The 25,579-nt window shown below is 35.5% G+C and overlaps 1 protein-coding gene and 1 pseudogene across 2 annotated transcripts in view; one reads left to right on the top strand and one right to left on the bottom strand.

Annotated features, from left to right (window-relative positions):
- Window positions 1-22,492, top strand: part of LOC110109077 — a 32,439-nt gene extending 9,947 nt beyond the window's left edge. For both annotated transcript variants that reach the window (XM_020839976.2, XM_028699328.1), the window contains 9 exons: window positions 7,754-7,958; window positions 8,084-8,234; window positions 8,813-8,945; window positions 9,508-9,582; window positions 10,301-10,391; window positions 10,498-10,768; window positions 10,878-10,920; window positions 10,998-11,101; window positions 22,012-22,492. In XM_020839976.2, coding sequence (XP_020695635.1) covers window positions 7,754-7,958; window positions 8,084-8,234; window positions 8,813-8,945; window positions 9,508-9,582; window positions 10,301-10,391; window positions 10,498-10,768; window positions 10,878-10,920; window positions 10,998-11,101; window positions 22,012-22,443 — 1,505 coding nt within the window. In that variant the 3' untranslated portion in view covers window positions 22,444-22,492. The remainder of the gene's footprint in view (window positions 1-7,753; window positions 7,959-8,083; window positions 8,235-8,812; window positions 8,946-9,507; window positions 9,583-10,300; window positions 10,392-10,497; window positions 10,769-10,877; window positions 10,921-10,997; window positions 11,102-22,011) is intronic.
- Window positions 22,493-23,881: 1,389 nt separating this feature from the next.
- On the bottom strand, window positions 23,882-25,353 carry LOC110109076 (annotated as a pseudogene).
- Between the last annotated feature and the right edge of the window lie 226 nt (window positions 25,354-25,579).

The following is a 25,579-nucleotide window of genomic DNA, read 5'->3' on the forward strand; positions in this document are numbered from 1 at the left end:
ATCTATGGGACCCCCTTGAACCCTACAAGACATGGGTTGCAATAAGGTTGCAAGTTCCAACCACTTACTCGCACCTGTAATACGAGCCAACATCAACTTTGTCATCAAACTATTGCTATGCTGGATGCTTCAACATTGTTGACTTATTCATGTATGCTTTAATTCCCTCATTCACTGGATCAAACACTTTGGCACACGTCACATGGCCTTTTACCGCATTCTCATAATTATTATATTTCAAGTAAACATACGTCTTATCGCCGCTTCCTACTTGACATCTATAATTCCATGCATGGTTGTCCTTATAAGTCGCCTTGTGGCGCGCCTCGACTTGGTTGAAGTCCGCCTTATGGCGCGCCTCACCTCGTTGGCGTGAAGCTTATGCCTCACCCTATATATATATATATATAAACTTTTATATATATATATATATATATATATATATAAACTATAACAATATTACCAAGGAAGAAAAAATTATAGCTTTTATTTATTATTCCAAGAAACTTTTGTTCAAGGCATCTTCTCCTGAGAAAAAATTGCAACAATTACAAGTCATTCTTCTTCTCAAGTGGTGAACATCACCTCGTCCTACATTTTTGCAACAACCTCGCAAGCTGGATCGTGAGCCTGTCTTTATTGACTCAAGTCGAGCTTGAGCACACACTTTGAGCTCGACTCGAGCTCACGATTTGGCTGATGAGTCGAGCTCGAGTTAGGCACGACTCGAGCTCGATTTGACTCATTTACACCCCCTAATTTCAACCCTCGATCATAGGCTCCAATGGAATAAATAATGTTATAGTAAATAGGGGAGGTTGCAACATTAAAAGCGATAGCAATCTCATAAAAAATCTCCTTATATCAATCCATTCTTGTGTCTGTGCCTCTCTAGCAGTCTTTAGGGACAACCTCTGTGATGCAGAAGACCTATCACCATATCTATCCTCCGCCGGATTTTTCATGTGGAGGATTTGTCATGCAGTGATCTATGGGACCCCCTTGAACCCTACAAGACATGGGTTGCAATGAGGTTGCAAGTTCCAACCACTTCACTCGCACCTGTAATACGAGTCAACATCAACTTTGTCATCAAACTATTGCTATGCTGCATGCTTCAACATTGTTGACTTATTCATGTATGCTTTAATTCCCTCATTAATTGGATCAAACACTTTGGCACATGTCACATGGCCTTTTACCACATTCTCATAATTATTATATTTCAAGTAAACATACGTCTTATCACCGCTTCCTACTTGACATCTATAATTCCATGCATGGTTGTCCTTATAAGTCGCCTTGTGGCGCGCCTCGACTTGGTTGAAGTTCGCCTTATGGCGCGCGCCTCACCTCGCTGGCGTGAAGCTTACGCCTCACCCTATATATATATTAAAACTCACATAAATCCTAAAGTAGCCCTGAACAATTCACACTTCATTATACCCTCAAGTCGCAACAACTTCCTCTCAACTACCTTAACCTCCAACCCGTCGTCTTCACCACAACCATCAACGTCATAGCCTCTGTCAAGGATCACTTGAAAGCTGCAAACCACCACCTCTAAAAATTTTGGAGTATTAATCTCATCTTTATGTTGATGAAAAATATTTTTGAAAAAGAAGGATGCCTGAAATAAATGAAGAAGAAGCATATTGGGAGGCATTGGACTCCACAGATGATACGGGAGATCAATTTGTTATAATGACAACTCAAACAAAGATCCCCTCAGTGATGACAAAATAGATGGTTTTGTAGTTGTTTCCAACTTTTCAGTCTTTTTTAGAAATTAAATGTAGATGAGTAGAAAACTGAGAAAGAAAGAATTTGAAGTTAAATTTAATGTTATATGATACTTTTATGCAATTTCTATATTTAATATTTTTTTTGCTAATGTAATATTTATATTTCAAGTATATTTCATGTAATTTATCACTAGTTACTTTATTTTTTGTGCAATTTTTTGTTTCATATATATATGTCATTGTGTTATTTCATAGTTCAATAGAAAGATAATGTCATTTTTTAACATATTATTTGAGAATTATATAAAAAATTTATTTTTAACATTTATTTGCACTTAACACAATTTTTTATTTTGAGGCTCACGCCTCAAAACGCCTTGAGGCTTACACCTTGGCTTACAAACAAAAAACGCCTCAATATTTAATTGTGCAATTTTAAACATTGGTCGCAAATATAATTTTTTTGTTTTGCAATATTGGGTGACTCATTTGTATTCCCATTACATTCTATTTATGTATATATATATATATATATATATATATAATGAATATATATAAAAATTATTCATTTACTGTTATTTATATAATCAAAGTAGCACAAATCAATAAGCATAGAAGTTATTGAGCTTGGAAATTACTCAAATTCATATAATTGAGCTCAAAATCATGCTCAAACTTATAAAAATAGATGGCTCAAATTTGAGTAAGCTCATTTACACTTGCAATATGCCAAATAGCCAATTTAAGTATTGAATATAAATTGAAAGGATGTATTATTGAATAAAAATACTTAAAGGTTAATTCTGTAAATATGCAATATTTAAACATTTAACTCTTCAGAATATTACATCAATACAGATAAAAAGAGGGCTTCTACTTTCTCAGAGACGATACAAACCGTTAACGATAATAATTGATAAGACAACCAATATAAATACTATTTAACAACAGCAAAGATCAACCTCTATAAACTATTTAATTAACTTTAACCGTATAAATTAAAGAATCTGCCACAAACTGCTGAACTGGAAGAAACAATTATCTTGGAAGTTCTACTAAGAACCCAAATTTCATTTCTTTTTGAATCTTAATTAGTAGTCATGAGAGCTTCAAGAACTGTGTTTCATGATGAAATCATAGCCCATACCATCCTGCCAATAAGAGATATAACAAAAATGAAATGGAATGAACTAACTGGTAAGTTACAGGAAGCAAACTCTGGATTTGATTTGGGCTATAACGCACCTAAAGGAATTTTCACCACAGAAAAGATCAAGCATGTCGATGATATTAGATAGGGAAATATGCGAAAATATATTGAAATGTCTAGAGTGTAAAAGTAAGAAAAAAGAAGTTCAAAGCATAAAATTAATAAAGAATTTTATATAAATTCACCTATTCCACATAACTTGATTGCTGTGAATTATATCAGTAATTTCTTTGAATCAAAGATTAAGCCCAACGACAAAACCTACCTAATGCATTTTATTCTTTGGGAAAGAAATAAGCTCCACAACTTGATAGAGAGCAGATGATGAAAACAAAAAAAAGGGATCCCAGATGAAAAATTTATAGTTCAAACCAGTCAAAAAAATAGCAATGTTCAAACAGGCAGTTCACATAACTAAGGTGAAAATTTCAGGAAATATAATATCCGGAGTACAAATAGAAACAAGTTTAGGACTCAATTGATAAATATTATAATAACAGTATGCTTGATGTAAAAAATATTAATATAACAACATAATCCATCATATCATATGTTCAAACTACAACATTAATGTGTACTTATAGGAAGACACTACAAAGTGATTGACTGTAACGATCTATCAAACTATGATGTTATTCTATCATAATTTTCATAACAGTAATGAAGATAATAAACTCTTCGATCAGGACAAATTGATATAAAATTTTTTCTCTTAGTTGAATCCTCATTAAGCTTTGTAGAGAAGAAATAAAGTGGCATGTCCTCAGTTGCTTCTGTTACTTGTTCAAGAACTTTAATGATAGCAGAAAGCGATAGTGTCTCAATTATTGAATGTGATGCATTAGTTCTTGAGGTAATGTTTGTACATGAATTGACAAGCTGGGTAATTTGACTTCGTAGAAATATGGATCCAAATATATTTTTCCTTATAGCAGTTGAAGTTATAGAAGGTCATTTCAACTAGTTACAGTCACTAATGCTAATGAAATTTATGAGGGTCTTCAAAATAGTCACTAGCAATATCAACGTGTTTAGTATCTCTAAGAACATTTTTATGGTCAAGTCCTTGGTTGGAAATCCAAGCATAATCTCTAGTAATAACAACGCCATGAACATCAAATCAAGCTTATGTTCAAGTTCAGGATTAATGCCATAATGTAGCATTTGACACAACCTACAAAGAAAAAATCAATTTATAGAACTCAAATATATAATATGAAGGTTGAAAGAAACAAATAGATTAACATGTATGCAATCAATATTCACTTCTAATTTTTCATTCCACCATTCATCAAGTGCATCAACGATTTTTCTTCTAAGATCTCAATCCAATCCAGTTGACCCATGCTTCAGCTTCTTAAATAATTTTCAATATTTCTTTAACTGGTCCCATTTATTTTTTAGCTACACTTTATCATATTCTCTTCTAGTTTTCTCATAAAAATTCTTCATTAAATTCATCCAGGCCTCTTTATCGAAGTGTATTGTTGGTCGATTGTCAAGTTCAATCTCTCTTAAACATAAATCACTAAATATCATCTTTTCATCTTTCTCCTATGTTGTAGATGCTCCACCATCTTTTGGTTTACCCATTTAATATTTTAATTGCTATATTATAAATAAATGGTAAGGGTTGTGAATTTTTTTTGTAATTCTACAGCTTAAAATACATGATAATTATTTGTAACATTTACAATAGTGTATATAATCTGCAATATATCTATATGAATTTCAAGGCTATTTTAGTAAAATACCAGCTGCTTCAACAACAAAAATAAAAAACAACCTGAACCAAAAGACAACGCTTAAATCTTCTTGAAAATAAAACTTGATCATCTTGTTGTATATGTAAAAGCATATTATTATTTATGAAAAATAATATTGGTTCTAATTTTGTTTTTATGAGAAATTGTTCTTGTAAATTTTCTTAATGATCCTCATCCTATGAGAAATTAATGTTAAGCTTGGCTATGAGAAATTATTTTTAAGCTTGGCTATGTGAAATTATTGTTAAGCTTGGTTCTGATTTTCCTTTTTTGGTGATATTAATTAGTCAGTGAAATTAACCACAATCACAAATTTAGCAAAAAGCAATTGTTGTTTTGAATTGCAGCACTAAACAAAGGTGTTAATAAGTTGAGATGGCAGTTGTTTTTATGATGAAATATCACTAAGCAGGTGTTGTTTCTATGAGAAATTAAATACACTGTAGAACAAAACAAAAGTGTTAATTAAAGATAGATAAAACTAATGTGAGATAGCAGCGTCAGATTTTTGGAAGTTAAAAATAGGGAAAAGTTGAGATATAGCTTTTGATTCATCTTGCTCTTTAGGGGAAATTTGGGGAAAGATGAGTTAAGAGAAAATTGATTTTCATAGAGAAATTGTGGAGTAAAATTATAAATATGAAGGAAGAAATTTACTGAAATAAATAATAGAGTAATCGCAGATGAGCGAAAGTCACGATCGTAAATGAGCGAAAGTCACGACGGTACCTTGGCTTAAGAAGCATGTGCTTGTTCAAAATAAGTTGCTGAGCTTACGAGCAACCTCCAAGCAAACTCCAATAAACCTTCATGTGAGTCAAGCGGATGGTGCAGCTTGGTGGAGACGAGGATGAAGATGGGATTGTGATGAGAAGCGACCCCTGAGATAATCGGCTGTGCAGATGACTAGCGTGATCATAATGGCATGAGGGGAGCTACGGAAGTGGAGATGAGGATGTGACTATCGCTGAAATGATCGAGTACTCTCGCACAAAGTTGTCATTTATGTCATTTTTGCCCTTCAAAACTGCGAAAAGTAGCAAACCGCAAGAGGTAGTGATAGGCCGCGGGAAGCAGTGATGGGCCGCAGAAAGTTTCCTAACCCGCTTCTGCCACAACGCCATAAACAACCATTTAACAGTTTCTATAAAGCAAATAGTTGTGATGCTAAACCAAATGGGCCCTTACTATCATTAGCTATTTTTTTTCACATAACATTAGCTTCCTCATGCGTAGATAAAATCTTAAGATCTATAATCCCACTTCCAAAAGTATTTTTCTTAATATTTTTTAAGTGCCCCCATCTAATCCTAGAACAACGTTTTAATTTATTTTTTATTTTTTGCACATTCATCTTAAAGTCCATAATTAATAAGCGATGTTGGGTACATAAATTTTCACTTGGAATAATTTTACAATCTTTGCAATCTAAATGATCTATTTTTTTTATAAGAAAATAATCAATCTGAGTTTTATTATATCAATTCTTATAAGTGATGAGATACTCTTTTCTTTTCTTAAATAAGATATTAGCAATTATAAAATCATAAGCTAAAGAAAAATTTAATTTGGTTTTACTTCATTAATTGTTCTAAACCCAAAGCCACTATGAATGCTTTTAAAATCATCTACCTCTCTACCTATTGTCCATTTAAATATCCTCCAATAAAAATTCTTTCTTCGAGCAGTATCTTTTGTATTAATTTTCTCAGTCATTCCAAAATTTTAATTTTTAACATATATCCTAATTTGTTTGAGAAGCATAATCACTTATAATATTAATAATCCTAGTATCAACAACAATCTTTAAAACTATAATGTTATATCTAATTCTATTAATTTTTACAACACTATCCTTCAAACTCTTGTCTATAATCACACACACTATTTCTAGTAAGACTCCTACCAGAATATCATAGTTTAAATTTTTAATTATCAATCTCCTTAGTCTTCTCTCCTACCCATTTAGTTTTCCCAAATGCATAGAATATTTATTTTCTTATAAATCATAATATCCATTAATTATATTATTTTCTTGTAAGGGAACCTATATTCCAAGTTCCATCTTAATTTTAGTTTTATGGAATTGCACACCATTTCTAGTAGGACTCCTACCAGAATATCATAGTTTAAAATTTTAATTATCAATATCCTTAGCCTTCTCTCATACCCATTAAGTTTCCCAAATGCATAGAATTTTTATTTTCTTATAAATCATAATATCCATTAATTCCATTATTTGCTTGTAAGGGAACCTATTTTCCAAGTTCCATCTTAATTTTAGTTTCATGGAATTGCTTCTTTGCCCACATCCATCCATGATGTGAAAACCCCTGCCTATTTACCACTGCATATGGGCGTCAGTGAAGCGGCCCTTGCATACTTGTTGATGTATTCAGGCCATACAACGCATCGCTTCTATGGAACTCCCTAGCATTAATACAATGGATTAAAGGATTCATGTCATGATTATTCGACAAGTTTTCACACTTGCTGTCGACTTCCTGATGCAACCCTTCACTTTTCTCGTCTAGGATTTGGGAGATGGCAATGGTAGTGTTTATTATGAGTGAATCAATCCTCATTTCTTTTTATTTTACCCCATAGCAATGTTTTTATTATTTTCTTCCATTTGCCATCTTTTGTTGGTCCCTAAACTGTTATACGGTGGGCAATGGCACTTAAAAGGGTTGCAGATTTCAAGTGCAGTCAGTTATCCAGTTTATTGAATCAAATATTTGGTTTAGAAGAATTGCAGCTAGCCTAAATTTCAAATAATTCTTGTAAATAGCTGTGCCATTTCTCTCGCACTTGGTGTCTTTCATATACATTTTTTTTCCAAGAACGTTGAAAGATTTTGCATGTTCTGTTTCTTTCCAAAATGGCATCATGTACGACTAGTACATAGTATCATTATTTTTTATTTTGATTTCTTCCTTAAATACCTGAGGAGGCTTCTAATATTTTATGAGCATCACCACCGACTTTTTGAAATCTTGGCTTATGTTGTGTGGTGGATTTCACTTATGCAGTTCTTCAAAAAGCAAAAATGCCAAGAAGATCTTCTCTAGTGTGGACGTTGAGTGGGGACAAATTGTCCCAAAAATGCATTGCAGCGTTTGGTTGTCGGAGGGTTTTCCCATACATATTTCCATGGAAGAGAGCAGTAAACTGGAAAAGCCTTATGATACCCAACAGCATTCCTATTTCAAGTAGATCCTCAGTTTCATTGATCAGGTGGTCTACATCTTTTAAAAAGAAGCTTTTCCTTGTGTTTATTTTTCTTTTCTGTAAATGAACTGCTTTTCGAACCTTTTATTTGCTTTGTTGTATTAGTAATGTCTCTCTCTTCATTCATTCAGCCGGAAATTGCAGTGTCTGAGGAAAAGGAATACAATCTATGAAGTATCTACTAGTGGATTCTCTCTTCGAAAAGCTGGAGTAGTAAGCATTGGTGGATCTAGTCTGAAATGGTCAAAATCCATAGAAAAACGTTCAAAGAAGGCTAGTGAGGTACATTTTTTGTGTTGATACATTCTTTTGCTTGTACTTGTCGTTTTTTGGTTTTAAATGGTGTTCTTTTAGTTTTGGACCTTTGCTTCATGAAACTCTTGAACTCCTGCATTAGTTTCAGATTGATGATTATTTCTTGGAGAAATGAACTAGTAAAGACTTGCATATGTTTACAAATTAATGGATGAGTTTTGTAAGCAGGGGACACGTCTGTTTTCTTGGAACCAAAAGAGCTGATGATTATATTATTTGAGAAGCAAGGATTAGTTTTGTTTTTCTATTTTAAATTTGCATGAGCCGTGCAATGCCTTAGAACTTGTAGTTTTTGAATTCAAATTTTGTGGATGCTTTTGAGAAATAAGATGGCTATTTTATAGGGCTTATTCGGAATTTGTTCTTGCCCTGCATATTATTTTGATTCATTTTGTGTACACAGACATCAATAGGCTTCAGCTGTCTTTATTTGCACTCTGCTGTGAAATCATGTATGCTCCTAGGAATTGTTAGTATGTCTGTGTTATCAAAATATATATTAATCATGTGCTGCTTTACGTTGGAGTTCTCATGCATATTTGTAGGAAGCTACATTGGCAGTTGCTGAGGTGGAGAGGAAAAAACGAGAGAGGAAAAGAAGTAAATCTTCATGTGGTAATGGGAAGAACAAAGCTAGTTTAACCTGCAGGTCAACTTTAGGCATTGAGCTAAAACAAGGTGATTTAAATGATGCTCTATACAACTTTAAAATACTTATATTTAGCTGAAAATATTGATGGTTTGTGGATTTATTTATTATGGCAATTCAACTAACGTTTGGAAATTTTGTTTACGTTGTCTTAGGCTTCGTTTGGGACAATTTTTTTATTGCTTCTTAAAATAGAGTTTTAGTATAAAATTTTTAATTTTTGTACTAAAACTTTATTTTAAAAAACAATAAAAAAATCGTCCCAAACGAAACCTTAGTTACATGCTTCATGTGGAATGTTTAGAGTGTTCTTTATTAACATTTTTATCTGACTTAGTTATCTTACTTCCATTCCTGTAACTAGACATCTGCTTGAAAATGCAACCATGTCCAATTTATAATGTTGCATTCATTTTCCATGATTTTATTATGCTTTGTTAATTGTTTCAATTTTAAAACTTATAACATATTTGATAATATGATTTTGTTTTCGTCTTTCTTTATTTTAACTATACTCTAAGATTTGAGAAAGCATTGCTGTATTTATTTAAATATTCAGACACGACCAAAATTTAAGCACTTTGTTGACAGGGGAACGCATCTTTCGTGTTGGTTCAGCTCGATATAAAATGGACTCATCTATGCGGACATTGTTAAGGATACCAGGTTTGTATTGTTTTGGTACAATTTAGTTTCTTTTTATCTCGTTTTTTAATAATATTTTACTGTTTTCATGTTAAACTAATTACTGTGGATATGAAATTGCTCTAGAAAACCTTTGTTGGGGAATCTGTATTAACGTTTCTCAGCTGTCAAATGGAACTTCTTTCATTAAGCGTTTCTCCTGATAATTTGTAAGGATTACCACTAGAGGATCAATGTTAAAGGTTCTTTTCATGTAAGAGCATTTGTTTGAGAAGCTAACATAACCTATAAAAACCTTTGTGCATAGTTAGATCATTTGGAGTTGGCATAATAAGAGTGTTCTTGCAAGTTAATCTTCTGTACTATGGTGCTAGATGGGTTGTAATAGATCTCTAGAAATTCTGAAACTGTAGGCTTACTTCTAAAATATTGCACTTGCAATGAACTTATGTATCTTAACTTGAATGATTAATTAAAATAATTTTCTTAGCTCAGTTCAAATGATTGAAGCAAACTTTTTTATTGGTTGTGATTTTTATAAATCACCTTCTTATATTTTGTTAAATTTATTCTTGAACATAGTTGTCATACTAATGTAGTCTCACATGGTGAATAATGGTACTCAGGGTAAAAGTTTTTTTTTGCTTTGATCATTATTTATAGCATATTTTGTGTTATCTAGAAGTGTTTTCCTTTCTGAAGTTTGTTCTTGTTGAATTAATGTCTATTTACAAATTAGATGATCATTCATCATCTCCTGCAAGTCAGCAACCTGGCAACAGCAGTCAGATATCTTTTGTTCCTAGGAGATTAGTCATTGGAAATAATGAGTAAGTTCATCTATTTCTCATGATTAAGTATTATTTACAACCTCTCTTTTGGAGTTAATTTCGTGGTTGTTTACATATTATAATCGCTTGTTTATGATTTTGCTAGGTATGTTCGAATTGGCAATGGCAACCAGCTTGTTAGAGATCCAAAGAAACTTAAACGTATTCTAGCTAATGAGAAAGTACGGTGGAGTTTGCACTCAGCTAGGTTAAGGTTGGCTCAGAAACGTCAGTTTTGCCTATTTTTTACACGGTTTGGCAAGTGCAATAAAAGTGGAAGGAAATGCCCATACATTCATGACCCTGCTAAGGTTGCCATCTGCGCTAAATTTCTTAGAGGTCAATGTTCTGATGCCAACTGCAAGTTAACCCATAAGGTTAGATGTGATTTGGCTTGTATGTTTTAAAACTTTTTTTTTATTGTTTATCCATGAAAATCATATGTGATGTTAAACCTTTGTTTTTTTAAATTAAACTTGCATACAGATTATTCCAGAAAGAATGCCAGACTGTTCATACTTTCTGAAAGGTTATCCGACCCTATCATTTATTTCAATATTGACTGTGGATTACATAGACCTCCATAACTGAATGTTCTTTTGACAGGACTATGCACCAACATAAATTGCCCTTATAGACATGTAAAGGTCAATGCTAACGCTCCTTTATGTGATGGTTTCCTCCGAGGACATTGTGCTGATGGTGATGAGGTATTTCAGCTTTTATATGTTACCTGAGGATTCTGCAACCCTTTTCTACAAACAGCGTTTGATGCATCAGTAAAGAAACTAATTAATTTTCTGTTATAGTCTCATATAATGGATTGCTTTCCAAAAAAGAGTTGCTAAATAAGATGTTGATAGGAAATACTCGGTTTCAAGTAGTTCCTAGCAAAAACTGAAGTAGAACAAGCAGAAAACTGCTGTTTACAGCAGTGGACAGCAGTTTTTCTCAAGAAAACAGTGAGAAATCGCGGGAAAACGGAGAGAAAAGTCACATAAAATCTTGTATTTCACTAGAAGAAGAAGAAAACAACAAAGATACAATTGATCCTCAATTCGAGAGGAGGATCGATCTCTCCCAAATCTTTAGACGCCGCTAGAGCCCAAAGAAAACCTAAATCTAAGAGATTTCAAATTTCTGCCAAATTCAAGATACTCAAACCCTAGCAAAATCAACTATTTAATGCATACAAATCAAAAGAAATTCCCTAAACAGTCCCTACATTCAAATTTCTCTCTGAAACCCCCCAAAAATCCTTCCTAAAACGCTCTGTTTGAGCTGTCGGCCCGCCCGATCTCTGCAGGAGGCGGAGATCCCGCCTGTTCGCGCCTCTGCCGGTCCCGTGCGGACCGACTGGACCAGTCCAGTGGACCGGCCTAACAATACTCCCCTCCCGAAAATTCACCTTGTCCTCAAGGTGGAGATATGCTCGTGTTCCGATGGAGGTGGCCATCCTTGAGGTGACTGAAAGTCGTTACTATATTGCTGAATCAAGGGCTGAACGGACAGGGAAACATCCCCTCCCTCTTCCAATCTGATTGCATCCAATCTGTGTAGTCTCACTAGATAATCTTCCCCCACCTCTTGTACGTCCTTAACCATGGTCTTGAGTGTTGTGATGGCTTTGGATAGCCCTGCATCTCCCCTTATGACTACCCTTCTCCCATCCACCATTAATTCCATCGTGAGTGCTCCCCAATTGTCCTTGGTATCCCCCAAGGTTTGTAACCACTTCATCCCCAGGATGACATTAGTGCTTCCTAACTCTAGTGAGAGAAAGTTCTCCCTTACTTGAATCCCCTGGATGGTCAACACCACTCCTTTACAAATTCCTTGGCCTTCCTCCACCTTTCCTGTACCAATCATCACCCCATAACAACCGATGTCCACCAATTTCACTCCCAGTTGATTGACGACCTGAGTGGAAATGAAATTGTGGGTAGCCCCACTATCAATTAGCACCACCAGCTCACAGTCAGCTATCTCTCCTTTCACTTTCATAGTGTGACTCGGAGTGAACCGCACTACAGAGTTCAGAGATACTTCTGCCACATCCAGGTGCAACTTTTCCTCCTCTCCAGATCTGCTCCCACATCCCTCGTCTTCCTCGTCTTCACAGACAAGGAGAACCTGAAGAGTTCGGTTCTTGCACCTATGCCCTAGCATGTACTTCTCATCACATCTGAAGCATAACCCCTTTGTCCTTTTATCCTGCATCTCCTTCTCCATCAGCCTCTTGAAATTTTCCCCACTCCCTCCTACTGGCTTCTCCCGGGTGGTCTCATTACTGTTGTCTGATGCAGGCCCCTTGGGTGTTAGAAGAGTGGTCGTCGTCCTGTAAGAGCCTCATGAGCAGTTTCCTCGAGCCCCTCTTTCTGTTTTCTTCTGATCTTCTACCAACTGCGCCAGCTCCATAGCCTTTCCCAGGTTCCTCGGCTCCAGTACCATGACCGCTGTTCGGATCTCTGGTTTCAGCCCCTTCATGAAGTTCCCTTCTAAGGCTGACTCTGAAATGTGATCCAATATGCTAGCCAAGTACTCAAACCGATCCCGATAATCTGCCACAGTCCCTTCTTGAGTTAAGGAAAAGAATTGCTCAAGTCTCCTTCCCCGTCGGTTCAGAAACGCTCTAATAAGCAATCCTTGAACTCTCTCCAGCTCCGGATGGGCTCCCTCCTGTCACACCACTGATACCATGCCAAAGCTTTCCCTTCCAGACACAGACCCTAGAGTGCTATATGGAAGAGATCCACCACATTTGGTGCATTATGGAAGGGGCAGCACACCCGTATCTTCAGTAGAGCAGCATTTGGAAGAAAGGGATAGGATGCTGGAGGAGTTGAAGAAACATCTGATGAGGGCACAACAGATCATGAAGAAACAGGCGGATGCACACAGAAGGGATATCCAATTTGAAGTAGGTGAGAAGGTATTTCTAAAACTACGGCCCTACAGACAGAGGACCTTGGCCAACAGAAGAAATGAGAAGTTATCCCCAAGGTATTTTGGCCCCTATGAGATATTAGATAAAATTGGGGCAGTGGCATACCGTTTGAAATTACCCCCTTCGGCCACTATACATCCAGTATTTCATGTATCACAGCTGAGAAAAGCCATTGGGGAGTATGCAACCAGTGCTGAACTGCCAACAACATTAACTGAGGAGATGGAAGTGATCCTAGAACCTCTGGAGCTGAAAGATGTGAGACTTGACCAGGAAGGAAACAAAGAGGTGTTGATCGCATGGAAAGGGCTCCCCGAATTTGATGCTACATGGGAGCCATTTGAAAGAATGAAACATCAATTTCCTTCATTTCACCTTGAGGACAAGGTGAGTCTTTGGGAAGGGAGTAATGTTAGGCGGGCCCCTCCGGTCCTTACTTACTCTAGGCGGGCCCCACATGGAGTTAATTCAAGGGTTGGAGGAAAAATTTGAATGGAAAGGGGGGGGGAATTTGAATAGAAGGGCTGTTTAGGGATTTTGTATGGGGATGAGAGTTAAAGAGGGGGAAAGGGGGGAATTAGGTCCTCATCTTGAATTTGAATGAAAAGTTTGAGATCTCATTGTGTGCTTGGGCTCTAGGGTTTGCTAGAGACTTGTGGAGAGTTGTTCTTCCTCTCGAATCGAAGAACATTGTATCTTTCTTTGTTTTCTTGCATCTACTAGTGAAGATCTTGCTTCGTTTCTCTTATTTCCACTGTTTGGTGCAAAAAAATCTGCTGCGAGGGTGCTGTCAAACTGCTGGGACAGCAGTTTTTCCTCTGTTTTTGTGCTAATCTTGATTAGGTTTGCTTGCGAACTCAAGTATTACCTTAGAGTTACTTGCGAACTCAAGTATTTCCTATCACAATGCTTAGCTAAACATGTTCTTTACGTTTACGGTTTTTTATTCTAATTACAGAGCACCATCTAAAATGCTTAGCTAAACATGTTCCCGAAAGAAAAACTAAAATTCTAAAATCTCATTAATCAGTGAGTAAAATGCAAGAGGAAGTAGCTTTAAATAGATGCAAAGTCCCAAAAGTAACAAAATAATATTTACGAAAATAGTCTACAACACAAATTTTAAACATTCATTTAACGAAAAGAAAATTACACATAATCTTCCTCAGATCATTATTAATGACCAAAATGTGGACTTTCCATAATCTTTTGCATATCAATTTTCTTGTGCAACCTACTCCCTTTTGCTAGCCTTGCCTTTTCCAACCTTTCTTTCCTACATTTCAGATAGGACATTTAAATGTGTGAGATTCGTGTCCCAATAAGAATTAATGTCGATGTTTTGACTTGTTGATCATTATTGATATGGTGGTGGCATGGCAACATGTTGGTAATAACTTGCTTATGTTATGTTTCACTAGAGTTGAAAACCACCTGTAGAGATCATTACGTTGAGGCGACAGTCAAATAATTTACTGAGTAAAAAGTCTTACTGAGAATTCATAGACTAATAACAAGGAATAACAAATTTTCACAAAACGATATAATACTGAAGAAATCGTTAAATCGAATACCATGAAATTAATGTAATGGCTAATATAAGGCATCGTGACAAAGATCCGAAAGAAACAAGGAAGAAGGGAGAAAGAGTTTGGATTAAGAGGAGGAAAAGCGGAGAGCATAAAGGAGAATAAAAGTAGAATGGAATAGATGCAGAGGACTAAAGTAGGGAAGTGAAAAACTTGGGAGAGGTGAATTAAAATGTGGAAAATCATCTCATTTTGGTCATGCTCTGGTGAAGTCTAGTTGTCTGACATCAGCATAGGATGAATTGCAGAGATAATGCAGAATCATGCATTCATTAAGAAAAGTGATGAGAGGAAGATTAGAGAAAATGTAAGATAATTTTCTTGATGGAAAATTCCTTTTTTGTCATAGAAATAATGCAGAATCAAATCCCTTTACGATTAGAAAGCCTTACCAAATGAATTCATGGACCAAGAATAACATTGTATGACAAATTTGTGATGAACTTCTGTTATTTTAATATGAAGTCATCATGATGAGGATCAGAAAGACACTAAGAAGATGAGAGAAAGAGTTTGTACTAAGTAGGACGTGGAAAAATGGAAAGCCGATAGGAGAAAAAAGTTTGAATGTAATACATGTAGAGCAAAAGAGGAAAATGGTTAAGTGGAAAACATGGGGGAGAATCAAAATGAGGAAACTTGAAGCAATTACATCATGCTTTGGTAAATGCTAGGAGCCTAATCAGGGGCGGATCCAGCTTCTTTTTTCAGGGTGGGTAAAAAAATTTTTTTGGTGAGGATGGGCAAAGACATGTTGCTCCGTGTTTTGAGCGAAAACGGTGGAAAGTCGAAAAGAAAAGGGTAAATCGTGGCTCAGTGTTTTTTTTTTAATAGGACACGCGTATCCGATACGCGTGTCCAGTCAAATTTAAATAATATTTTAATCGGACACGGCAAGGCCGTATCCGACACGTATCTGTGCCGTATCTGAGGCGTATCCGTATCCGATACAGCACGCCTCGTAAATAGGAGTATCCGTGCAACATAGATTTGAGTAAAAGGGCAGCAAGAAATGAGGAAACGAGGCGGTAAAAGAAGGCTTAATGCGAAGAGAATCCCTGGGTGTTGACCATCGACTGAGGTTGATAATTTATTATGTTAAGAGTTTTTAGGTAATTGGTTTGCTATTCACTCAAATTTTCTTTGAATTAGTTTTTTCTCGTAGGCATTATCATGTCATCTAATTTATGAATATGCTATTGACATTTGTACCTTTTCGAAAAGGGAATTTTAGACTCGCATTTAAATACCTGCTAAGTCAAGGATGCCAAAGTCTTTAGGAGTTAGAGTTTAATTTAGAGAACTAGTAAGCCTGGAGGATGACGAAAACTTTTTTGCCTACTTGTGTCTTGACGTGGAGAACAAGCTAGAACTTTTTATCTATTAAATGAGATAAACAGCTGATAGAATCTTGAGACCGATGTAAGCTTGAATCATTAACAACCTCTGCATCAGAATAATCGTGGGTAGTATTGGGAACACAATAGTAACATGATATGGTGGATTGGTGGAATGAGAGTGTGAGTATGGGACCCTGAATGGACTGAAAGATAGCTTGTCCACATGAATCTTGAAGTATCAGCTGGCCTGACAACCACATCTTAAAACATCAGAGATGGGGAAGTAGGGGGGATATTGATGTCCAATTAATCAACAATTTCTCGGGAAGGCACAAACATAAAAGAGGAGGCTAGAGTAGGTTCTACTGCATGAGAACATATCATTGGGGACAAGATTGAGAGAACAACTCTTAACAAGTTGGAAGGTTCAAATTGAGCATTAGGATTAAGCACACAAAAGTCTTATGTGCCTACACCCGATCAATAGAACTATCTTGAACAATGAGAGGCTCATGTGAGGTAATTTTTATAATATCAAAGGAGTCTTGAAACAATCAACATGTCATGACCAAAGATTTTATAAGACCGACAATTCAAATATGTTAGAATTATTCCATTTCTCCAGTATCATGATACATTACTTTTCTTTTTCCAGTTCTTTTGTTAAATTTCAATCAACTAGTGTTCTTTAAGGAGATCTTCACTTTGTGCATAGAAAATTGCTTGAGGCACACCAAGTCTACCCTAACCCTGATTATTTTTGAATTCTTATAAGATGTATTTCCACAATTATTGCTGCTCGACAACATTGTAAGCAAGTATATGTTGAAAGTGGCTAGAGATTGATATGCAATAAGGTTGTAAACAATTTTTAAAGCAAGGTTGTTGTGATTATGGCATCAGATTTATTACTCATGATCAACAACTTATGGGAGAAAATGATTGAATAGAGACATGGGGAAAATACATCAATTTTAGAGAAATAATTTGGTTCTATGTTAAAAAATCTATAGTGGATGCAATTTTTCATGATAAGATAATTATTGGAAAAAATGAAAAATATACGAGCAGATAAATGGTCTTCATATATTTTTTATTTATCCTAAAACTGAATACTATCGAGTGTTATGGGGATTGATTTGGTGCATTTTAAGGAAAAATGTGCATGCTGAAAGTCTGTTGATGTTCTTAAAGAGATGTATCTGAGTATTGGCTATAATGTTAAAAGTTGTTATGGAGTGATGAAAGAGTTATCAATTTTGACGGATTACATTCAAAGTGATGTAGCTATGGTGTATGTTTTTGCAAATAGCTGCTTAAATTTATCATATATCTTTTGAAAATGTCAAAAATTTGAAAACATTGGAGAGAATTTTTAGATGATAAAATACTATTAGTAGAATAAAGATTTAGTATATGATTTGCAATTTTAGTAGGTGTGATATTAACCATTGGTAGTCATAATATTAAAATATTAGTAATTTTTAAGTGTGTAAGTTTAAGTATCTTGATCATTGGGTGGTTAAAATAGAGAAGTGCCTCGTGAATATTAGGCAATTAGAGGAGATTAATGAGACTTTATGTTAAATTTTATAAAACTATAATTAGGTTTACTTTATTTTATGGATTTGAGTTTTGGGAAGTAAAAATGGTCATTGCTAGGTAAATTATACAAAGAAAAATGAGAAAATTAAGATGATCGTGTGATAAAATTACAAAAGATAAATTGTTTAATGATTTTATTTAAAGGGATGATTGGAGTAATGTCTATTGAGATGAGATGGTTTAAAATAAATAGATGAGTTTAACTTTTATAATTAGGAGCAAAAAATGCTCCAATTAGATTAGCTGTTAAAATTGGGTTTGAAGGATTGGGAATGAAATGCTATAGATCTAAGGTAATACATATATAAGTTGTTCAAAAATATTTGAGAAGAATATAATTTTCAACAATACACCTTTTGCAGAACAAAACTGATGTGAAACTTCTAGGAGTTACTTTGGAAATTAAAAGAACAATTGAATAAAACTTTGCTCACGACAAATTATTTCTTGAATTTAAAAGAAAGTAAGAATTTAAAGAAATCGACTTGCTTAGGCCAAAGACATGCAATTGAGATTAACCAAATAATTCAATCCAAGTTCAAGACAAAAGTAGATGCTAGATACTCATAACATAACACAACGCTTAACAACGAGAGGTTCACCTTGATGTCCTTCTCTCACAATGATTAGTGGGCTTTTAGCGGAGAATAGCGAGCCACAAGATGAAAGATATTACGATGAAGGAGGCGACGCCGAAGACTTTCATTGACGGGGAGGTAGCTGGTGGTGGAGGTGGTGGATGACCGACGATTACCCAAAGTCCCTGTAGAAGATGCTCTTCAATTGATAACGTCAGTTGAAACAAGATGCGGTCGATGTAGTCTTCAACTGTTTCGTCGTTGCCAAAGGAGACGTCAAAGAACAAAGATCCAAGTATGTCCCTCCTCCCTTAATCGTCGAATACAAATCCGTGGTCGACCTCAGGATCGGCCATGCATCATTGAATAGATGGGGAGAGCGCGTCGTCTTCTTCTCTTGGCTTCAAATATTGTGAGGAACCAAAGCTTCCCTAGGGAGGGAGCAAGAAGAGTGGCGGCCAAGGTAGAGAGAGAGGGGGCGGGTGGTTCGGGTGAGAGAGTTTAAGTTAGATGGAGGAGAATGAGATTTACTCCAAATTTGAAATTAATTTCAGATTTTGAGTAATTTTGGAGGGAATCTATTTGAAATTGATTTCAAATTTCAAATAGAGTTTACGGGAATTAATGAGCATTGAATGGGAGCCCATCAAGATAGGGCAGGCGGCATTGAGAGAGAGAGAGGGAGGGGATTGGGGGAGGATTTGGGGAGTTTCCAAAGATGAAAAGTGAATTAGGAAAGCTACTAATAAATCCAATCTGTTTTGAATTTAGATTGGAATCTTGAATAAAACTTTTCTAAATAGGAATTTCAAAAATGGAAAGAATTTGAAATTCAAAATTTTGAATTTCAAATTGAATTAAATCATTTCTATTTTCTTATAGGGTGAATATGGAAAGTCATTAGGGTGTTGAGATCACCATAATGAGGGAAATTATGGGGTGGCCGACAGCATGGCTAGTGGGGATTGAAGTGGCGCCGGGTTGGGTGGGGGCGAGGGAACTATGTGGCGGGTTGGCTTGGTAGGGGAAAGCATGGGATGATTTTGGTTGGAGATGGCCGGCGGTGGGGCTAAGGAGGTTGGCGGGTAGACGTGGAAAAGAACAAGAGGTGGAGAAGAAGACGAAAAGATAAAATAAAAATAAAGCCACGAGTCGCGGACTCTTCCAACGACTGGTAGGTAATACACTCGCTCACCATGAGCTCAATCACCCTTCTCTAGCTCTCATGCAAGAAGAAGAATAAGAAACCAAATTTCATTAAGCATTCATTAAAAAAAAAATACAACATATGAGACCACTATATATAGGTCTCTTCTCATGAAAAGAATAAGTTCAAGATTGCCCTTTGGTCTACAATGACAAAACAACTACCCAAAGAGTAAAAATGGAAAACGATAAATAACTAGATAACATATCATGAAAAATTGAATCAAAAGTAGAGGCGCTGAATCGTGGCCGTAGATCTGCGATTCCTTCGTCGATTAACATGTCGGTAGCATCTGTCGATGTCCTCATCAAAAACATTAATGAAATAAAAATGAGGACTCCTAAAGTCAACCTTAAATAGTTAGGATAAGGCTAATGATGATGCATGATGTAAAAGCTGAATATGAATGAGTTAGCTTAGTTGACTTTGTTAACTAAGTTGTGAAGATGAAGGAGCTCATGTTCTTTATATTCTTTTGAGAAAGAGATTATTCAAAACCCTATATAGTAGTTAGCTTGAACTGATTAAATCGATTTTAAATGATGTGGTAGCTACATTGGAAAGTAGGGGTGTAAACGAGTCGAGTCAAGTTTAGGCTCTTATTTAGCTCGGCTCGTTAGTTGGAAAGCGAGCTCGAACTTGAGCTCATCTCACTGTAAACGAGCTCGAGCCGACTAGCGAATCCATCGGCGGGAGTTTTTAAATTTAGGCGGGATTTTTAAAAATTAGGCGAGATTTTTAAAACTTAGTCAGAATTCAAAAAAAAAAAAGAATTGTTCAACATATAGTTTTTATTAATTTTTTTAATATTTAAATTTAATAAATAAAATAAAATTATTTCAAAAAATATTAATATTTATTCGAGCCGGCTCGATTGACTAAGCAATACTCTGAACAATAGATCCAAGATATCTAAAAATTGTACTCTTATTAATGACTTGATCGTCCAAAGTCACAATCCCCTCACTAGGTCTATTGCTACTAAAATTATACTCCATATATTCAATTTTAGATCTACTTAAATGAAAATCTCGAGACTCTATGGTTGACCTCCATAATTCAAGTTTACCTCTAAAAGTAATAGTCAAACAAAATTATGGGTGTTATTCGAAAAGTAAAGTAGCTAGAAAATTATCCCAAACAGACCCGAAATCTGCCAAACTTCTTATTTGCCGTGGCAAACATTTATGGAAGATTATAATGTTTCCTCCCATAGTTCAAATGTGTGTTTTTCATGGATTCATTTAATATTTTTGAACATTAGAACAAATAATGTGTCCTTCAATATTTTGAATCTTATATTGAATAGTCTATGTCAAGCGCAAAGCTAAGGTATGTAATTAAATGTAGTCCTACTGCACCCAATTATCCACAAATAATTATCGTGCTTATATATATCTTAATGACACTTAACACAAGAAAAGTGATATAACCATCCACGCATCCTACAAGCAATATTAACCCAATGATTGTCTCTATGATTATCAACTTGCTTTATGGATACATTCTAAATTTTTAAGGTTGTGTTTTTTGTATGCTAAGCTTGATCTCAATGATAATTTTCCCCAAATTTTGGTTTTTACTCATTTACGCAACCACTTATCTGGCAGAACACAGTTAAATTAAATTCCCCAATTAATTATGCTGCAAGGTCTAAAGAAATGCATAATTAAGCTAGGATTTCTTTTAGACCCTCCTGAATGTCAAGCCCAAATCTCTAACATTAAAGCCCAACTAAACCAACGCTATTCCATTATTAAACTACAAATTTTAGTAAATCATTTTCAATCAACATAATTAACTTAGGTCTAAATTCATAAAAGAAGCCATACAAGATTTAGGCCAGCAACTAAAAAAAAAAAAAGATTTAGGCCAGCAACTAAATTATCTATTGCAAGCATGATAAATCTAAATTTTATTATATTAGAGCAATAATTTTTCGAGGCAGGCTAAGGTTTTTGTTGCGTTTAGTCTAAGAATGAAAAATCAAGGGGAAAATTTTCCATGTATAACTTCTTCTGATAATTTAGTCCTAATTACCAAGTTGTCCGTCATAAAAAAATCATATTTCAACATTTATTATGATGAAAATAGCGAAAGTTTCTTCAAATTAAGTGAGTCTTTTCGCCCATCATGAGCTTTAGGAAGAAATCATAAAGGGGAACAATATTATTAACTTGTTTTTATTCTCGCAATAAAGTGATGCTGATTTATCTCTTTGTTAATAAACTCTGGCTTCCTTTGATATTTTTCTGGTTGCATTTATGTATTCAGCTTATGTTATACGATATATTTTTAGCTGATCTGCTGCCTTGTTTTCTTTCTGATTATTGAATTAATTTCTCCAAAAACAGTGTCGTAAGAAGCATAGCTACACATGCCCGCATTTTGAAGCAACAGGGAAATGTCATCAAGGATCTCTGTGCAAGCTTCATCATCCTAAAAGCCAAAGTAAGTCAAGAAAAAGGAAAAGAACCAAGATCCAAAGCTGCAGCAAGGGACGTTACTTCTCTTACAGCATTGGCAAGGCTGTTGAACCTCTAGAAGTTCCTTCCAGCCAAAATGATTTGGAGGGCGGTAAAGACATCTTTTGTTCTGATGGGCGATTTACTGAATATATCAATCTTAATGTTGATAGTGATAATGTTGCCATAAAAAATGTTGCTATCATGGAATCATATGCGGGAAAGTTGGAATCTGGCTACCTTGATATGCAGTCTTGTGATATAGATGCACTCATAAAGCCTGTTCGGATCATGAACAGGGATGACCTCACAATATTTTAACCTTCTATGATAGACTTTTCATTCTTATAACCCGTTCAAGTTTTCTTTTTGCTGTTTTTTCTGCTATTTTACTTTTATCTCAGGTTAATGGGTTTATACAAATCAAAATCTTCATTTTCTTCTTACAACAGCTATCAACATTGTATAGCTCTATTAGAGATCCCTTATTTATTTTTTTTAACTTATTAAATTAGTTTGGATGAAATTCATGCATTTTTTATTGCTTAACCATGCCTAAGAGATGCATAAATGTTTCGGGAGATAATTGCTTGGATTGCTTGAGAAACAGTTTGTGATTCTTGCCCTTTGGTCCTTTAAATTAGTGGAGTTCAATACATATTTTATTTATTCTATATTCTATACTGGACCGTACAATGGCTGAAATGTTCTGAAATATCCAAACAAAAGTGAACATTTTGTTGTGTTGGCTTCCTTTGGTTGTTTCATCTTCTAAATATGATACTATGTGCATGATGTTAGCTTAAATCAGATTAAATTGTTTTAATTGGATCTCATGTTATGGATTAAATGAACAGTGTTGTTCTTATATTTGAAGTCCATAGAAATAAATAATCTTGAAAATAAACTGAGGATTGAAATTAGCACTAGCTTTATTCTTCCAAATAGCTAGTACTTCATATAAATATTGTCTATGGTATAGACAAGGCCTGAATATTATCCATATGATGGGTAGATAAATTAATGTAGGAAAAGAAAATTTTACATGAATAGAAGTTATGCAAAATAGGCTTAGCAAATATCACCTCAGGCAACACAATAATAATGAATGAAAAATGAAAATTCATAAATCCTTGTAAGGCTTATGGTGATGACTATTTCAAAAAAGCATAAGGTACTTTTGTTTTTTAAATGCATTGGAAAAATGATATTCCTGTGATTTTGTAGTAATAAAAAAATTCAAAATATTAAGATTTGGTTTGCTTACGAGGAATATAATTTTTTGTGGAAAAAGTAATTAGTGATATTAAGAATGGTGTGAAGTATGTGCTTGGAGAACAAATGAAAAAGCTCATAATAGTAGAAATAGTTGATTGTGAAATCAAAATGTGCATGAAAATTTAAAAATTAGAAGTTTTGTTGCGAAAATTGGTTTAGATGTAAAAATAAAAAAAATAGAAATATATTGAGTTGCCCATAGGGATTTTAAAAAAAGCAATATATAATGCAAAGAATTTCGTTTTTAGTGATTTATATAATATATTAAATAGTGTCAAAATCTCAGTCATCCCTTTGCATTTGATCCCATGGTCAGGATGAGAATCTGTGGGAGGCTCACCTAGATCACGCCAATATCCTTCTATATTTGGGTAGCTGAATTAGGAAGGATTATATTGAGGCAATTATGTATCAATTAGAAGTTATTTATTTCCTTATTAAGACATCTTGTATATATCTATAAATAGGGATAACTTTGTATAATAATTAGAAGGTATTTTTACTCTTCTCAAATTCTATGAATTCTAACATGGTATCAGAGCCAAAGAAACTCCGGTGGCCTTCATTGCCGAATATTCCAAGCTTCTGACGCTGCAAGAAGCCAGGGATCCTTCAAGACGCCAGCGCAACCACGGACAAAACCCTCGACTGAAGCTCCGATTCCGCTAAACACCGGCGTCGCAGCAGGGTCCGAACTTGCGCGAGCATAGAGAACATCATGAAAGGAGCCAAAGAAGCGCCTCCTATGAAGCACCCAAAGCCGAACAGGAGAGACGTCGAAGGAGGATAGTCGAACAACCACAAACGAGCCGAAGGAGCGAAACTTTCGATCTGACCGGAAGGGAAAGTCATCGAAGCAGTGTAGTCGAACAACCACGAAGGATCCGAAGAAGCGACGCACCTCCTACGAAGCAACGAAGTCGTTGCCATCCTGATCGACGCCATCTGTCATCTTCCAGCACTGCGCGACAAAAACCCCTTCGCCGAGGCCGTGCATCACGCGTGCGAGCTCCTCCGCCGATAACAATCTGTTGCGATCAAGATCGAAGACAAAAAGCGCGGCGAAGATCCTCGAGCGCTACTATGGAATCAACCTTGCTAGTATTCATATCCGCAAACTCCTCAAGACTGATGAATCCATCACTGTCGGCATCGACCTCGCTCATCACTTGAGCGAGCACCACAGCTGACGCCGTGTGCCGTAGGCTATCGAAGATGGCGCCTAGCTCCAATGACGAGATCTTTCCGTCTTCGTTAGAGTCAAATTTTCGAAAAACGAGCTCGAGCTCCTCTTGTGTCACCACCTATAGCAACTTCCAATGAAGTTGGCTCTGAAGCCTCTCCACTGGATGGGGTGGCCTTTGATTTTCTTAAACAGACTTCTGCTTGCGTAGCTACCCGATCCAAGTCATAAAAGACCAATCAGTTATTTCAACAACAACAAAAGGGAGAGAATCATCGACCTTTATTATTGACATAATCAAATCAGCCTTTATTGCTGGTATAAACAAATCAGCCTTTATTGCTGGTATAAACAAATCAGCCTTTATTGCTGATCAAATCAGCCTTTATTGCTGATACAAGCAAATCAGCCTTTATTGCTGACATGATCAAATCAGCCTTTATTGCTGATCAAATAAGCCTTTATTGCTGATACAAGTAAATCAACCTTTATTGCTGATACAATCAAATCAACCTTTATTGCTGACATGATCAAATCAGCCTTTATTGCTGATCAAATCAGCCTTTATTGCTACTATATCACACCACCGGCCTTCATTGCTGGAATTATGAGAAATAAGGGTTCCCACTACCGGCCTTCATTGCTGGAACTATGAGAAATATAGGTTCCCACTACCGGCCTTCATTGCTGGAATTATGAGGAATACAAGTTCCCACAACCAGCCTTAATTGTCGGAATTTTGAGGATAGTTTTCCATTATCGGCCTTCATTGTCGGCTTTCTTTGGTGGTTGATATCCTATCCATAACCAATGCAGCTCTACCTCTGAGCGAGTAATTGCAAGCTGGTCTCCAGCTTGAGGGGGAGTGTCAAAATATCAGTCATCCCTTTGCGTTTGATCCCACGGTCAGGATGAGAATCCGTGGGAGGCTCACCTGGATCACGCCAATATCCTTCTATATTTGGGTAGCTGAATTACGAAGGATTATATTGAGGC

The sequence above is a fragment of the Dendrobium catenatum genome, unplaced genomic scaffold, assembly GCF_001605985.2.
Source record: "Dendrobium catenatum unplaced genomic scaffold, ASM160598v2 fragScaff_scaffold_1248, whole genome shotgun sequence".
In the NCBI taxonomy this organism is placed as follows: Eukaryota; Viridiplantae; Streptophyta; class Magnoliopsida; order Asparagales; family Orchidaceae; genus Dendrobium; species Dendrobium catenatum.